Source organism: Hypanus sabinus, chromosome 14 (assembly GCF_030144855.1).
Source record: "Hypanus sabinus isolate sHypSab1 chromosome 14, sHypSab1.hap1, whole genome shotgun sequence".
NCBI lineage: Eukaryota > Metazoa > Chordata > Chondrichthyes > Myliobatiformes > Dasyatidae > Hypanus > Hypanus sabinus.
In genome coordinates, this window is record NC_082719.1 from 27,308,295 (window position 1) to 27,327,265 (window position 18,971).

Here is an 18,971-nt window from a genome sequence, read left to right on the forward strand (position 1 = left end):
CCCTCTGGCGGAAGCTGAAGGAGAGATAAAACAAAATTATGGTGACTTGGGACAAGCTAGTAGAAAAGGGAAGGGGCAGAAGTGGAGTTGGAAACTCTCCAGTCATTGCAGCTATTAAAGGATATATCTAACAATGTTATTGATAAGAGTGAACAATGACACCCAACACAGTGATAAAAATGAAGTCTCTACGACATAACCTGCCTGGCTTTTGTCTGTAATCGGGAAAGACAGTTAGAAGGCCACGGAGTCTCAGATTGGATATCAGAATACCAGCTGAAAGAATGGGAGAATGAAGGTGTCCCTCTGTGCCACATTTGATCTCCCTTTAATTAATCATGTCCTGGGAGGCTGTGAAAGTCAGAGGAGTCCATTGTATGTTTGCAGCAGTCCTCCACATTCCCCGACACTGTGACAATCACACTCTCTTATGGGAGTGCATGACGTCTGAAAATACCATGAAGGAATTTGGATATCTGTAAGCAATTTGCCGGCCTATGCAATTGAGTTTCCCGAGTCCAGAGTTTTGGTAGGAGCTAATTAAAAAAGTAAATAAACAAACAAACAAGATGATGTTTTAAGAATTATCCGAGATACAACGAAGCCCACTTCAAAAAGATTTTCAAATACAAATATAAAGCTGATTTGTGAAGGTAAGTTTAGGTATGCTGCCCTAGAAAAGATGAAAAATATCTCCTGCCCACAAGCGGACAGCACTGATTCAAGAAGTCCACCAAGGATTTGGACAAAATCCACTCAGACAAAATTAGCCATGTTACACTGGTGGCTGTGTACGCTAAGTGATCTGTAAAGAATAAAGGAGCAGTTGCAAGACTACCTCCTATAAGACAAACAAAACTAAATGCACAGATTCAAGTATGGAAATTGATTATATTGATCTATTTCTAGCATCCCAAGGCAATCCAACTTATCATGAGTGCATTTTACTTACTATTTGGGTTTAAGGTATAAGTATATATTGCGGTGCAACAATTAGGACCACCAAGCCTACCGATACTATTATTCATGTTCTACTTAGTGCTACAAGAATAGTTTGTACACTTGGTTGATAAAACCCCATGGTTTGACTGAGCAGCCTTTGCTCAGTTAAAGTTTTCTGAGAAAACACTTAAGTTCTGTTAGATCCAATCTTTAACAAAGTAAAGGGAATAGACATGAACAATTATATACAGAATTCAGGATCTCAAAAGTAGTTAGAAACTTATTCAAATGATATGGTTGGTACTAGAATGTTAAGTTACAGAGGTTAGTTCACAAATAGAGAAAGCTAGTAGACAGTGTGTGAAGAAGAATAAGCAGGTGATAGAGAAGGGGAGTGCTCAGACAGAAGATGTACGGGAGAAGGAAGAAAAAAAATAATAAAATTGATCGCATCGTTAGGGATAAACAGAGAGGAAGAGGTGGAAAGTTTCTTAAATGCATCTATTTTAATGCTAGGAGCATTGTAAGAAAGGTGGATGAGCTTCGAGCATGGATTGATACCTGGAAATATGATGTTGTAGCTATTAGTGAAATGTGGTTGCAGGAGGGGTGTGACTGGCAACTAAATATTCCTGGATTTCGTTGCTTCAGGTGTGATAGAATAGGAGAGGCAAGAGGAGGAGGTGTTGTATTGCTTGTCTGATAAAATATTACAGCGGTGCTTTGGCAGGATAGATTAGAGAGCTCATCTAGGGAGGCTATTTGGGTGGAATTGAGGAATGGGTAAGGTGTAGTAACACGTATAGGGGTGTATTATAGACCACCTAATGGGGAGCGAGAATTGGAGGAGCAAATTTGTAAGGAGATAGCAGACATTTGTAGTAAGCACAAGGTTGTGACTGTGGGAGATTTTAATTTTCCACATATAGACTGGGAAGCCCATTCTGTAAAAGGGCTGGATGGTTTAGAGTTTGTAAAAGGTGTTCAGGATAGTTTTTGGCAGCAATACATAGAGGTACCAACTAGAGAAGGGGCAGTGTTGGATCTCCTGTTAGGGAATGAGATAGGTCAGGTGATGGACGTTCGTGTTGGGGAGCACTTCGGGTCCAGTGATCACAATACCATTAGTTTCAATATAATTATGGAGAAGGATAGGATTGGACCCAGGGTTGCGATTTTTGATTGGAGAAAGGCTAACTTTGAGGAGATGCGAAAGGAATTAGAAGGAGTGGATTGGGACAATTTGTTTGATGGGAAGGATGTAATAGAGAAATGGAGGTCATTTAAAGGTGAAATTTTGAGGGTACAGAATCTTTATGTTCCCGTTAGGTTGAAAGGGAAGGTTAAAAGTTTGAAAGAGCCATGATTTTCAAGGGATATTGGAAACTTGGTTTGGAAAAAGAGGGAGATCTATAATAAATAAAGGCAGCATGGAGTAAATGAGGTGCTCGAGGAATATAAAGAATGTAAGAAGAACCTTAAGAAAGAAATTAGAAAAGCTAAAAGAAGATACGAGGTTGCTTTGGCAAGTAAGGTGAAAATAAATCCGAAAGGTTTCTACTGTTATATTAATAGCAAAAGGATAGTGAGGGATAAAATTGGTCCCTTAGAGAATCAGAGTGGACAGCTATGTGTGGAGCCAAAAGAGATGGGGGAGATTTTGAACAATTTCTTTTCTTCGGTATTCACGAAGGAGAAGGATATTGAATTGTGTAAGGTAAGGGAAACAAGTAGGGAAGTTATGGAAACTATGACAATTAAAGAGGAGGAAGTACTGGCACTTTTAAGGAATATAAAAGAGGATAAATCTCTGGGTCCTGACAGGATATTCCCTAGGACCTTGTGGGAAGTTGGTGTAGAAATAGCAGGGGCTCTGACAGAAATATTTCAAACGTCATTAGAAACGGGGATGGTGCCGGAGGATTGGCGTATTGCTCATGAGGTTTCATTGTTTAAAAAAGGTTCTAAGAGTAAACCTAGCAATTATAGGCCTGTCAGTTTGATGTCAGTGGTGGGTAAATTAATGGAAAGTATTCTTAGAGATGGTATATATAATTATCTGGATAGACAGGGTCTGATTAGGAATAGTCAGCATGGATTTGTGCATGGAAGGTTATGTTTGGCAAATCTTACTGAATTTTTTGAAGAAGTTACGAGGAAAGTTGACGAGGGTAAAGCAGTGAATGTTGTTTATATGGATTTCAGTAAGGCCTTTGACAAGGTTCAGCACGGAAGGTTAGTTAGGAAGGTTCAATCGTTAGGTATTAATATTGAAGTAGTAAAATGGATTCAACAGTGGCTGGATGGGAGATGCCAGATAACTGTTTATCAGTTTGGAGGCCGGTGACTAGTGGTGTGCCTCAGGGATCTGTACTGGGTCCAATGTTGTTTGTCATTTACATTAATGATCTGGATGATGGGGTGCTAAATTGGATTAGTAAGCATGCAGATGATACTAAGGTAGGTGGCATTGTGGATAATGAAGTAGGTTTTCAAAGTCTGCAGAGAGATTTAGGCCAGTTAGAAGAGCGGGCTGAACAATGGCAGATGGCGTTTAATGCTGATAAGTGTGAGGTGCTACATTTTGGTAGGAATAATTCAAATAGGACATACATCGTAAATGGTAGGGCATTGAAGAATGCAGTAGAACAGTGTGATCTAGGAATAATGGTGCATAGTTCCCTGAAGGTGGAATCTCATGTGGATAGGTTGGTGAAGAAAGCTTTTGGTATGCTGGCCTTTATAATTCAGAGCATTGAGTATAGGAGTTGGGATGTAATGTTAAAATTGTACAAGGCATTGGTAAGGCCGAATTTGGAGTATGGTGTACAGTTCTGGTCACCGAATTATAGGAAAGATATGAACAAAATAGAGAGAGTATAGAGAAGATTTACTAGAATGTTACCTGGGTTTCAGCACCTAAGTAACAGGGAAAGGCTGAACAAGTTAGGTCTTTATTCTTTGGAGCATAGAAGGTTGAAGGGGGACTTGATAGAGGTATTTAAAATAATGAGGGGGATAGATCGAGTTGACGTGGATAGGCTTTTTCCATTGAGAGTAGGGGAGATTCAAACAAGAAATCATGATTTGAGAGTTAGGGGGCAAAAGTTTAAGGGTAACACAAGGGGGAATTTCTTTACTCAGAGAGTGGTAGCTGTGTGGAATGAGCTTCCAGTAGAAGTGGTAGAGGTAGGTTCGGTATTGTCATTTAAAGTAAAATTGGATAGGTATATGGACAGGAAAGGAATGGATGATTATGGGCTGAGTGCGGGCCAGTGGGACTAGGTGAGTGTAAGCGTTGGCATGGACTAGAAGGGCCGAGATGGCCTGTTTCCGTGCTGTAATTGTTTTATGGTTATAGCAATGGGTGTTCACTTTAAAGATGGACTAATACAGACATTACTTTGAGATTTGAGAAAAGTGTGCAGCTGAGATTAAGGAAGAGAAAATCACAGAGGTAATGCCTACAATGGGAAGTACCCAAATAGTGCTTTTGAACAGCAAATCAAAGAGAGTAAAGAGAACCTTTCCCAGCACTAGTAACCTACTGAAATGATTGGAGTAGTGATAATCTGATCCCAAGAGAAGTCCTGATCTCAAAGCTGATATTATTAGGAAGATGCTGGGTTAGAAATCTTCCATAAGTGTGCGTGATGGATCTTCACTTTCCTGGGCAGAAGATCCCATGCTTGCTAAGCTTGCTTTCTAAATAGCAGCTTCCAGCTGAAAGGTCACTAACAGTTGTAAGTAAACTTTTAATTATATTGTTTTGCTCAACTTCTGATCGTAAATGGAAGTTGGTCTTTAGTTCTTAAGATACAAATGGAAAGCAGTTTGAAGTTAAAAACATTTTTAAAAACCTTTTAAAAAGGTTTTAAAAAGTTAAAAACCTTTGTATAACAACTTAATGTCAAATATTGATTTTAAAGACTGTAGATATTTAAGTCAGCTAATTATTTTGGGATCAGTGTTGAAAATTTTAAATAATATATGTAAAATCCAAGATTCCCCAAGTGAAGGAAAGTTGCTTTTTTACTTCAATACTTCGTGCCATAATGTATCAAAGATAGATTACTACAGGAAACCTTCATTATATTACTTCTATCATTTACTGTTTCAATAAGGGGATTCTAAATAATTGAACTTACTATTCAAGAGACTGAATTCAAAAACTACCTTAACTTACAACTTTGTAAACATGCTGATCTTGCAAACAATTGCACTATTTGAACCTTTAGTTCATTTAAATTAAACAAAAATGTCCCAGTATAAAATGCTTTAAATAGAATGCATGTAGAAATTAATTACCTTGAGGTGATTTAACTTTGTTAACAGATTTTTTGACAGGTTTCCCAGGGTTGGTGACTACTGGTGATTGAAACAACTTCTCCTCCATCTTGGCCTCTTTTACATATTGGCAAGATTTCCCCAGCAACACAATGCTGTTCAGAACTTTAAGCGCAATTAGCCTTGAAAGGAGAAAAACAAAGACAAGGCTTACAATAGTAAAGGAAATCTGCAACAGGAAGTAATTGGCAATGGCCAAATAGTCCAAGATTTCCCAGAAATATGTCTACCGAGCTAAATATTATACCTTGAAGAAATGAGCTGTTACTACATATTACTAATCTGCATAATTCCCACCATCAGTCACACACTTGTTCTGAATTACAGTATAGCTTCGTTTCAAGTTGCTATCAACTTATCAAGTTGTTCTCAGAAAGGATTCCATGCCTCCTTGAAAATAGTTAATTGGAAAAAATATCACTTATCAATGGCCAGTCATACTTGTCAAATTATACTCTTAGAATAGAATTAGTTACTCCAACTCCCTTTGAAATGTGCTAGCACTATGCCATTTAAATATGCATTATAAGATGTACATTTCCATTCAAATGTTACACTGCAGCTACCAATATTGACCTGTTATTGACTCACCACTTCGAACTGAAGATTTGTCAGTAATTTTAAATTAATACAAATACAGCTGTAAACTTAATTCCTGTACTTTGTGAAATGGACTGGCACACAACATCTCAACTGAAAATTCTCTTCTAAAATAATCCCTTTATAAGTAAAAAATGCATTGCCGTTACTAAGACAGGAACAGGATTGAATTCAAAGATCGCCAAAGTCATTGTCAATGTGATTGGTTTAAGTAAAGTAGTTGACAGGTGAAAGGGGCTAGAGCAGGAATTCTGGACCATGGGAAATGTGGTGAACTACTGGGAAGAGCAGATAAAGGGTAAGTAAATGCAGTTACCTTGATTTACAGAAACAAATATAGGTGGAGCAGATGCATGGCTAGGTTACACATTACAAAAAAAGCAACAAGTCATGGAAGGATCAAAAATGTAAGAAATTTAAATTTATAACATTGAAAGGTGACCATGAAGGTCAATGAGGATAGAGATGACATCTGTGGTAGGGAAAACTTCAGAATGTAATTCTTTCAGATGCAATTGAACAGATTTCCACAATACTCTTGACTTGTGCCTTGTAGACTGTGTATGGACTTGAATTCAGCAGGTGACCTGCCATTGATCACCCCACTTCTGGCTTGCGCTTGTTGCTTTATTGTTTCTCTTGGCTGTTCAGTAAAAAGTTTTAATAGTATTACTAGGAGAATGATGGTAAGGAATGAGATTATGACTGTCTTGATATCAAGAGGCTGTTGTTAAATTTTCTCTAGTTTGACTTTATTACTGCCTAGTACTTGATTAATACAAATGTTATTTGTCATTTATCAGCCAAAATTGAAATATACTCAATTGTCTGTATTATCATATTTGAGCACTCATTATCTGATGATTTGCAAGTGGTACTGACCATAATGTAATAATCATAATCCATTTTCAAAATTGATCACCTGATGAATTAGCTAATAGACTCAGCTCTGCTCAAATGAATGTCTGGCTGATGTAACTGGCCTTCAGTGACCACAGATGATTTCATACAACTCTAGTTTTGCCTGATTCCAAAAGACTTCCCACTTTCTGTAGAACACATTGATCTCAAGAGAAGTGACTCTAACCTCATCTGTGGAATTCAACTCTTTTGTCCATGTTTTGATTTCAAGAGCCAAACTACATGGAATACTCTGGCAAGAGGAGCAAGCAACCTTTCATATCCCTTACCAGAGAAAAACAAGCAGTTTTGCTATGATTGCAAGCTTCCCTACAGTAAAAGCACATCACTTGTATCTCAACTCTGCTTAAATCTAGAACCAAAAGACATTTCACATCCTCACTAACTAAATGGTGTTTGATCTCAGGCAACAAATCATACTGTTCTTTGTCTAAATGTCCTGGGACTAGCCATGAAGCCTTTATAATGTGACAGTCTGCTGTGTCATTTGCATTTGTGACTGTAGCAACAAAGGTGATCCATTGTTAGCATGGCTAATTGATACAATATTTAAACTTGATTTGTGGTGTCACAATAAGATTTACACTAGTGTCAACAAACATTTACTGTATTCATTAATAGATGATTGTTTAGACAGTTATAAATCAAATTTGTCAATGACAGCAGTATAAACTGTGGGAATGGAAACACCAAATTACAGTGATATTAACAGATTAAACAGAAGTACTAAACTGCAGTACATTGAACTACTCTGCTACACATTGTTTGGAAGTCCTAATTCTGGTTTGCCAAGTACTAACTCCTATGATTTGATACTGAGGTCCTGGTTCCCATGGTCTCTCCGACACACCAATGTGCAAGTTCCCTACTCCGTCTGACACACTGGGACCCCAAACTGTACACTCCCTCTCATTCACTGCTGACTTGGTTCTCACACTCTTGAATCTCATCTGATTTGGCTTCCCACACTCCTTTAAAATACACCAAGGACTTTCCAGACTTCCTTTAAACTTCACTGGAAAATGCCTATTCTATTGAGATACATTTTTAAGATAGTGAATTAAATGTTTTAACATCCAGTAGTCTGGAAAAACTGCTAATCTAGAAGCAGCGCAAATCCAAAAGAACAGAAAAAAATAGAAAAGTAGGAGTAGGCACTTCTTGCAAGCTATGAATGATCTGCTCCCAGATTTCACCTCCACATCTATGCCAGTTCCCTGAAGAGCTCAATTCCGTAATCTTTCAAAGATTTATTAACTACTTTAAGAATGCCAAATGGCCCAGCCTCCACCCCTTCCCAAGAAAATATCATAGATAGGCATCTAAAAGCCTAAGGGGATATTAAGTTCTTATGCAGAGGTCTAAAACGTAAGTTGAAATGCTTTAGCCTAAAAACTGGAATACCATAAGTAATTCTGCAAACAGCAACTAAGGAGGAATTGCAAGCTTCGGAGGGAGTGCAGAGTGAATCTATGGAGTCTTGGCTTAATAACAGGCCTTTTAATAACTGGCACCAACAACCACTCAGCTTCACAAATCCTACACTCTCATCAACTTTCATACCCCAAAGACTCTACTACTCATCCATGCACAGTATAATCTTTTCTTTCTTTCTAAATCTTTTTATTAATATTAGTAATATGGACAGAATACAGATGATATATTGATAAAGAAATTACCAACATACACATTCCATTACATATGAAAAAAAAACATACATAATAGTTACAATATAAATGAGTTTACCAAGACATAAGCCATAAGATATATGTATGGACATAGTAAATCTAAATATTTCATAATGTATAATATAAAAAAAACAGAAAAAAGAAAGAAAAAAAAAACAAAAAAAAATTTATATAATGCAAAACTAACTAATCTAATAAGTAATATAAAAGAAAGAAAAACAAACAAAAGAGAAGGAGAAAAAAAAAGTGGGCTGTTTATAATATCTCACAAAAATAAGTATTCATCAATGCCGTCACTTCCGGTCCTCTCAAAATACATAAGCTAAAAGCTAGGAAATCAAATGTACTTGGCACAGGGTCATATTACATCATATGAAAATGTTGAATGAATGGTCTCCATAACTTTTCAAATTTAATAGAAGTCTCAAAAGTACCACTTCTAATTTTTTCTAAATTTAAACATAACATAGTTTGAGAGAACCAATTAAATACAGTGGGAGGATCAATTCCTTTCCAATTCAACAATATAGATCTTCTAGCCATCAGAGTTAGAAATGCAATCATTCGACGGGCTGAAGAAGATAAATGCTGTGAATCTAACATTGGTAAACCAAAAATTGCGGTAATAGGATGAGGTTGTAAATCAATATTCAAAACTGCAGAAATAATATCAAAAATATCTTTCCAATATTTCTCCAAAAATGAACACGACCAAAACATGTGAGTTAAAGACGCAATTTCAGAATGACATCTATCACAAATAGGACTTATATGAGAGTAAAAATGAGCTAATTTATCCTTGGACATATGGGCCCTATGCACAACCTTAAATTGTATTAGTGAATGTTTGGCACATAACGATGATGTATTAACTAATTGAAGAATTCTATCCCAATTCTCACTAGAAATACTAAAACTAAGCTCTCTTTCCCAATCCTGTTTAGTCTTATAAAGGGGCTCTGAACGTATCTTCATAATTATATTATAAAGTTTTGAAATAAGCCCTTTTTGAAAAGGGTCTAATTCAAATAAACTCTCCAAAGTATCTGAAGGCACAAAATTTGGAAACGTAGAGAGTACAGAACTTAAAAAATGTCTAATCTGTAAATATCTAAAAAAATGAAATCTCGGCAAGTTATATCTGTTGGATAATTGTTCAAAAGACATGAAACAATTATCTAAAAATAAATCAGAAAATCTTAGTAATCCTTTAGTTTTCCAAGCTGAATAAGCTTGATCTATAATGGAAGGGTGAAAAAAACAATTAGATACAATAGGACTATTTAAAACGAATTGAGTCAACCCAAAAAATCTCCGAAATTGAAACCATATACGCAATGTATGTTTAACTATCGGGTTGTCAATTCGTTTCGGCAATTTAGAAAGAGCAAAAGGGAGAGAAGTCCCTAAAATAGAACTCAAAGCATAAGCTGATACCGATTTAGTTTCTAAACTCACCCAACAAGGGCCAAAAGATCCACCCCCATCTTTCAACCAGCATAACAAATATCTAATATTAGCTGCCCAATAGTAAAATCTGAAATTAGGTAATGCTAACCCGCCTTCCTTTTTTGTCTTCTGTAAATATGTTTTACCTAACCTGGGATTTTTATACTGCCATATATATGAAGAAATTTTAGAGTCAACATTAGTAAAAAAAGATTTCGGGATAAAAATTGGTATCGCTTGAAAAATATATAAAAACCTAGGTAAAATAACCATCTTAATAGCATTAATCCTACCTATTAGAGATAGAGACAAAGGTGACCACTTAGTAAACAAACCTTTAATCTGATCAATTAAGGGTAAAAAATTAAATCCAAACAAATCTTTATGGTTCTTTGTGATTTTGATCCCTAAATAAGTAAAAGAGTCATTAACTAATTTAAAGGGTAAATTTCCATAAATTGGGACCCGTTTATTTAATGGAAACAATTCACTTTTATTAAGATTTAACTTATACCCAGAAAACTCACTAAATTGAGCCAATAATGATAAAACTGCTGGAATGGATTTCTCCGGGTTAGAAATGAATAGTAATAAATCATCTGCATACAAAGATAATTTATGAATATCTGTCCCACGATTAATACCCAAAATATCCTGTGATTGTCTGATGGCAATTGCCAAAGGTTCTAAGGCAATGTTAAATAGTAATGGACTAAGAGGACATCCCTGTCTAGTGCCCCGAAATAGGCGAAAAAAGGGAGATCTTTGATTATTAGTAACCACTGAGGCTACTGGAGTATGATAAATCAATTTAATCCATGATATAAATATCGGACTAAAATTAAACTTCTCCAACACATTAAATAAGTAAGGCCATTCAACTCTGTCAAATGCTTTCTCCGCATCTAATGAAATCACGCATTCTGAAGTATCATGTGAGGGAGTATAAACAATATTCAACAATCTCCTAATGTTAAAAAAAGAATAACGATTTTTAATAAAGCCAGTTTGATCATCTGAAATAATTTTGGGTAATACCTTCTCCAATCTAGATGCCAGTAACTTAGAAAAAATCTTGGAGTCTACATTCAATAAAGATATAGGTCTATAAGAAGCACAATTAGTAGGGTCTTTATCTTTCTTCAATATTAGAGAAATGGAAGCTCTATAAAAAGATTGTGGCAAATTCCCTAATCTAATGGCCTCCTCAAAAACCTTACCTAACCAAGGGGAAAGAGTAGCGGAAAAAAATTTAAAAAATTCAACTGTATAACCATCTGGACCCGGTGCTTTCCCAGAATTCATTGAGGAAATAGCCCCTTTAATTTTTACATCCGTAATAGGAGTATCCAATATCAAAAGATCATCAGATGATAACCTTGGAAAATTTAATTTCCCCAGAAAATCAGACATGGTATTATAATCTTGAGGAAATTCAGATTGATACAGGGAGGTATAGAAATCTTGAAATGCCTTATTTATCTCATCATGATTAACTGTCAGATTCCCATTCTGCTGACCAATCTTAGTGATTTGACGTTTAACCAGAGCATTCTTCAATTGACTAGCTAACAGTTTACCAGATTTATCACTATGTATATAAAAATCAGATTTAGTTTTCATTAATTGATTTTCAATCGAGGATGTAAGTAATAAACTATGTTCCATTTGAAGTTCAACCCTTTGTTTGTAAAGCTCCTTACTAGGAGCAATCGAATATTTCTTATCAATCTCTTTAATTTTATCAACCAATAAAAGAGTTTCCATCTTGATACGTTTCCTCAAACCAACAGAATAAGAAATAATCTGTCCACGTATATAAGCTTTAAAAGTATCCCAAAGTGTTCCGCAGGAAATATCATCTGTAGAATTAGTTGAGAAGAAGAAGTCGATCTGCTCCTCCATAAATTTAATAAAGTCAGAGTCTTGCAACAAGGTAGAGTCAAATCGCCATTGTCTAGCATTAAAAGCTGTATCCGTAAATTTCATAGAAAGTAATAACGGAGCATGATCAGAGATAGCTATAATATCATAGTTACAACCGATTACCAATGGAATAAAACAAGAGTCTACAAAAAAATAATCAATTCTTGAATAAGAGTGATGAACATGTGAGAAAAAAGAAAACTCTTTGTCATTAGAATGCCGAAATCTCCAAACATCAAAAACTCCATTGTCAGTCAAAAAGGAGTTAATACAAGTGGCCGACTTATTAGGTAAAGTCTGAATAGATAAAGATTTATCCATCAGAGGATTTAAACAACAATTAAAGTCACCACCCATTATTAACTTATATTCGTTTAGATTGGGTAAAGAAGTAAATAAAGACTTAAAAAAGTCAGGACAATCCACATTTGGAGCATAAACATTAACCAAAGCAACCTTTTTATTACAAAGTAAACCCGTAATTAACAAAAATCTGCCATTCGGATCCGAAAAAATATCATGTTGAACAAATGAAATAGAGGAGTCAATAAAAATTGAAACTCCTTTTACTTTAGCATTCGAATTTGCATGATACTGTTGACCCCGCCAAAATCTAAAAAAACGAAATTTGTCCTCCCTCCTCACATGAGTTTCTTGTACAAAAATGATATAAGCATTAAGTCTTTGGAATACTTTGAAAATCTTCTTTCGTTTAATTGGATGATTTAAACCATTAGTATTCCAAGACACAAAATTAATGGTCTGAGCCATAATTCTATAATCAACCCTTTGGTATAGAAAGGGTTAACCAACTTATAAACTCATGCACCCGGAAGAGGAACAAAAGTAGTGAGAAGACCCGGAAGTGACGACAACACAGACATATTTGTAGTTCAAAAACAGCCCGAATAAAAAAACTGACACAAACTGGTACAAAAAAAATAGAATTAGAAAACAGACCATCCCCCCACCCCCCGAGAAAAAGCCAAAATATGACTTAAAAAGAGAAAAAGTAAGACTAATCCTACCCCCATGTCAGCTGAAGAACACTCCATATAAAAAGGATATATATAAAAGAATCACCCCGACAAAACCATATTTCTAAGTATAGTTAGTTGTAAAAAGAATAAAAATATAATTACTAAAAACAATTATAACTCGGGCTCTGGCCCAGACAAAACAAAAAATATTTAAGCTGAGCTAAGCGATACCATTGTCTGGGAGAAACACAAAAAATATAAACATAATGCCATCTTAAGCAAAACCAAAAATCTTTTCCAAAAAACCACCATCTTAATCAAGGAAAAATTTACCTTCAAAGAATTAAAAATATACCTTCAAAGGAACAAAGTTAATAGACAAGTATGTAGTTAAATGATTAAAGTGTATAAGGCAAAACAATTAACATGACGCAAACACACTTTAACTTGAGTATAAAGTGTAGGATGAACCTACACCAATAACCAGATTATAATTCTGGTTTAAGAGATCGAGAACCATCTTATACGATCAGAATCATTCATTTATTAAAGACTGGTGTCTGTAGCAGTAGGGAAGTTCTCCTCCAGATATTTTCTCACTTCTGAAGTTGAAAGGAAAACTTGTCGTGGAGCATTCGACGGAGAAATTCGAAGCTTCGCAGGGTATAGAAGCACAGGTTTCAGATTTTTCTCATAACATTCAGCCATCAACGGTTTAAAAAGAAGCCTTCTTTTTAAAAGATCTGAACTAAAATCTTCGATCAGGCGGAAGGAAAAATCTTTGATTTTAATCATTCCTAGTCGACGAGCTGCTCTTATAACTTGTTCTTTGTCATGTGCATAATGGAACCGGACAATTATCACCGAAGGTTTGTCTGTAACACTCAGTGATCGACGCCGAATTCTATGTGCCCGATCCAATAAAGGGGGGTTATTCGGGAAAATTGTCGGAAACGCTTCTTTTAAAAGTTGAGCAAAATATTTCGAAGGATCATCTTTTTCTATGCCGTCTGGAAGACCAAGTATACGTACGTTCTGTCTTCTGGAGCGATTCTCAAAATCGACACTCTTGGCTTTAAGGGCTTCCATCAGCTTAATGGTCGAAATTAAATCCTGTTGCAGTTTTCCAATAGTCAAATCTCGCTTCCGAGCTTCTTCTTGCAGAGACGTAATAAGAGCTTGTTGCTGTTTAATTACTAAATCCGTCTTAACCATGTACTCTTGAAAAACCTTTATATCTTCTTTAAAAAATTGTTGTAGTTCAGCAAATTTTTGATTCAAAACCTCCATAAACAATTCAAAAGTTAATGGTGTTTGTTGTGTCAGAGCCTGCTTTTTTCCGTTACCGTTCGGATTACGTCCGGGATCCTGTCCCTTAGACCTGAGAGACATTTCTGTTTGCATATCATCAAAAGTTCACAACAAACGCTTGGCAGTAAATCCAAAAAAAAAGAATAAAGAAACTTTCGGTACAGGTAAAAATAAGCTGAATAAGGGTGATCAAAGGTTAAAAAAAGTAAAAGTTATGGAGCGAATCCAAAACGGTACTCACTCCATGAGCGTCTCCAGCTGACTCCATGCACAGTATAATCAATTACCCAAATAATCTGAACATTCCTGGAATATAGGAGAACACCTGAGCATGCAAAGGAAACCCATTCAGCAATAGGGAAAACCCAGGTCTCTGGCACTGTGAGGAAGCAGCTCTATTAGCTGTGCCATTCTACCAGGTTAGATGTTGTTCGTATGGAACTGAAGTGTACATTGGTAATAAATCATTTTATTATTGTTAGGTCAAAAGGTGCACCAATTGAGGTCCATACTGAGTTGGGTTTGGGCCTCTTCATGCTCCTTGACAGTAAAAAAAAGGCTTTCATACATGCTTTTCAATCCAACAAGCATTTTATCGTGCATGCCTTTCAGCATTCCTTTACATGCACTCTTACAATGTTTTCTTGATGAAACAGAACATGATACAGCTTTGTGCTCCAGTGATCTATCCATGCCATAACCATGGGTATATGTCAAGTATATGGTATCTACTCCTCTATTTCACACATCTTAAAATCTGCCAGTACAAAAAAAATCACAAATTGGTGTGATCATTTCTTATACTATCAATAAATCATAAGGGAGTTGAGAGCTGGAATTTGTGAAATAGAATGATGTATAAAGATATCACTTTCTGTGATATTTCTGCCCCTGAATTAGAAGCCATTAAATATTACAGGTTAACTTGAACTGTAAGTACCTGGTATGTGTAGTCAATCATAAACGTGGAGAGCTAATTGGACGCTGCATTCTTACAAATGAATAGGCATAAAAGCTATCTTGATTCCACTCAATATGAGCAGTTTAATTGTATTATAATCCTTACTGAATTTTATTGGCCATTTTTTGGATATATTCAAGGGGGATTCATCAAATGATACATTATGCAATAAGGAATGTGTTGATACTGCATAAATGATTGATCTCTAACCAGCAGTCAAGCAGCAGAAGTGGGCTAGAAAATGCTCCCAATCTGGCCTTTAATCTGAATTAAGAACAGGTCCATGCCACAATGATAGACTTCTCGACAACTGTCCACAGCCATCATACATTTTTGCTAGTGCCTGACACTCAGGTTTATCTAAATTGGTCTCTGTGGACTCCTGGACATCTTATTTAACTCTGGAAGACTCTTAGACAATCTGGGACGGTTGACAGCCCTAGGGGAAAGGGTGATAAGATATCATAACATGGCTCTTTAATTACTTCACTAAAAACCATTTTATGCTTTCTTTTTAAAACATCCCACAATGTAGTGCAAGTTCTTGCTTTTCAGTGGACTCTATATAGACTCCAAAGCCAGAGTGCATTTATAGATTTACCAAATGCAAGTTGTCATTAAGCTCAGGAATTTTGATCCAAACTGGCTTGCATTCACTGAGCTAACCACTGGCAGTAAGATATAGAACTGTTGGCATTTAAAAGCCATAGTTGATCCAATAAATATAGTATGAAAAGCAATGAACCATTTTCATCAGAAATTAAATCCTTAAAAAGTACATACCCAGTTAGAATATGAAGGTATGCTGCATTATATATTTCAAAATACTCTGATGCTTTTAAAAATATGAAAATATTTCCACCTCACCATAAATTCTTAGTTCCGCTTAAAATAAAATTAACATTTTACCTCAGCATAGATTTCTTACCCAAGGTAAAACACCAATACGCTAACGATAGCCAAGGCTCCTTGAATTTTTGTGGAACTTGTAATAACTCTGGATAGCTACACATGACAAAGAAAAAACGGTGTAAACAAATGTTCAAAGAAATCATCAAACAACGTAAATTTCAAATTCACATGAATACAATTATTGATCTATTTAACAAATCACAAATATCTTGCTAAATTTTATCTCTGACATTAGTTAGCCATTAAAGACTAAAAGCCTATAAGACATTGGAACAGAATTAGGCCATTCAGTCCATTGCGTCTTCTCTGCCATTGCAAAAAGGCTGATTTACTTTCCATCTTAACCCCATTCTCCTGTCTTCTCCATTTATCCATAATATCCTTACTAAACAGGAACCTATCTACTTCTAATTTAAATATACCTAATGAGTTGGCCTCTGTATGAATAAATTCTAGAGATTCACCAAACTCTGGCTAAATAATTTCCTCTTCATCTCAGTTCTAAAGCAACTTCCATGTATCCTGAGGCTGTGATATCTGAACCTAAACTCCCCACTTTTAGAAGACACTGAATGTCTAAGCATTTCAGTGTCTAGTGTCTGATAAATTTCAATGAGATCTCCCCCCCCCCCCGCACACTTTATTCTTCTAAACTCTAGCAAGAACAGGGCCAGAGCAATCAATCTCTTCTCATACGTTAACCCTTTCATTCCTGGGATCATTCTCATAAAACTCCTCTGGACCCTTTAAAAATGTCAGTGCATCTTTTCTTTGATTATGGGACCCACAACTCGGGGAGGCGGAACTAAGTTAAGATGGTGCTAAACGGCGACTCCTTTGCTTACATCTTTAGAAACAGCTCTATTTTCATCTTTAATATCTTTATTTTTCCTTCTCAGGGTTCCTTTGAAGACTTTGATCTACAGTTACACGCTGACTTTGGTTCTTTGCGGGAATGGGACCTGTTCTCGGGGTTTCAGGACTGGCCATTGTTCGGCATGCTAAGGGTGCAGCCTGAGAGTCCAGCTTGGGTTTGGAAACCTAAGATTTCGGGGCTCTGGAGACAGGTGGATCGAGGGTCGGTGTCACGGCAGAGACCTGTGTGTCATCGGGGAAGTCGGTAAACCTACTGCTGTGGGCTCGAAGACCAGGATCTTTATGAAACTCAGGCACAGAGCTTGAGAAAAGCAACATAACGGACTTTTAACATCGTAAGCCAGCGAGTTGCTTGTAATGTCATCCTGCTCGCTGGGAAAACAGAGACACCTCCTTCTCCCTTATTAGGGAGAGACAGAGAACACATGGAATGTCAAATGCTGGATGAAACACAAAGTCTTTGGGGCAACTGCAAGTCTGTGTCTTTGGTATTGCTTTGCTCACGCTTGAGTGCTCAGTGGTGGTGTCGAAGCTTGCTTTTTTTTGCTGGTGGGGAGGGGGGGTTTGTTGCTCGCTGCCGCTTACATGCGAGAAGAGAGGCGCTGGGGGGGGGACTTTGGGGTTCTTACGTTTAACTGTTGTTCATTCTTAAGGGCACTTCTCTGTTTCCATGGATGCTTGTGAAGAAAAAGCATTTCAGGATGTATATTGTATACATTTCTCTGACATTAAATTGGACCTTTGAACTACTCACAATACTCCATATGTGATCTGATAAATGCCTTAAAAGCTTCAGAATTACATCCTTGCTTTTATATTCTAGTCCTCTTAAAATTAATGTATAACAGTGCATTGCAAACTGTTTAGTCATGGTAAAGTTACCATGGTACTTTTTAATTACACTCCAAGAGTAAGAATAAAAGATTGTATAGAAAAAATCATTTAAAATATTCTAGGAATATCATGTTGATATAGTATTTGATTTAAAACAAGCTGCAAGAAATAGAAGACAATAACAGAAAAACAAATAAGAAATGACTGATTTAACATTTTAAAGTTCTCAAAGTAAAGTATATAAACCATCTTTTACTCTCATATTTCGGGTTTTACGATATATAGACTCAATGTCAACATTCACCCTGTATGCAAACATAGTGTTCCACAGCAATTGAATTCACATCTGTTCATTTCCCAAGCCTGGAATGATCAACTGAACAGAATACTTAGATACTCTAAATTAGCTTGATGGAATCAACATATTTTCAGGAACAAGTAACAAGAAATAACAATATTATTCATCTGCGTGTATCTTTAAATAGTAATGCTTCTCACATTTTTATGATCTTTATTCCACTTTTCACACAAAGAACCTTACACATAGGGAGTGAGGAGAGACCAGGGAACCTACCACTAAACTGTAGAAAGTTATGACTTTCTGATAATAACATTTTTAAAAAAAAGATCCAATTCTTAATATTAAAATTATACCAACTATATTTACTTATTAACTATATCTACAATATTAAGTGATGAAGATGGTCATTGATTTCTATGTCTCTGAGTTTTCCAGGCAAGTTAGAAAATTGTGGAGTCAGAGTCAATCAGCACAGAAATGAGCCACTTGGCTCAACTGGTCCATGTCAACAAAGATTTTAAATGTTTAAATGTTTCAACGATTTCCTCTGGCAGCTCATTCCAAATATTGACCTGCCGCTAGTTGAAAATGTTGCCCCTCAATTCCAATGAGATGTTTCCTTGTCACCTTCATTCTAGTTCTTGATCCCCAACCTGGGGAAATAGACTCTGTACTATGACCCTAACTATGCAACTCATGATTTCATACATCTCCACAGAATCACCCCTTATTCTCTTCTGATGCAATGATAAAAAGTTCCAAATTGCTCAACCTCTCTCTATTTATTCAGAAAGATCTGAGGATTTTTCCTCACTGTGCCTTCCAAACAATATCTCTATTAATAAGAAAAAAAATCAGTAAGATAAATTACATTACAGCTCTGTGTGACCTTTGCACAATCTCAGGGTCACACGAGGTATAAA

The 18,971-nt window shown here is 36.1% G+C and overlaps 1 protein-coding gene across 1 annotated transcript in view; it reads right to left on the reverse strand.

Moving 5' to 3' along the window:
* The window catches only part of tapt1b (transmembrane anterior posterior transformation 1b), a gene marked incomplete at its 5' end in the record, with an annotated part of 123,396 nt that overhangs the window by 17,075 nt on the left and 87,350 nt on the right, over positions 1 to 18,971 (reverse strand). Inside the window, 2 exons of the mRNA XM_059989819.1 lie at positions 5,251 to 5,411; positions 16,054 to 16,130. Coding sequence (XP_059845802.1) covers positions 5,251 to 5,411; positions 16,054 to 16,130 — 238 coding nt within the window. The remainder of the gene's footprint in view (positions 1 to 5,250; positions 5,412 to 16,053; positions 16,131 to 18,971) is intronic.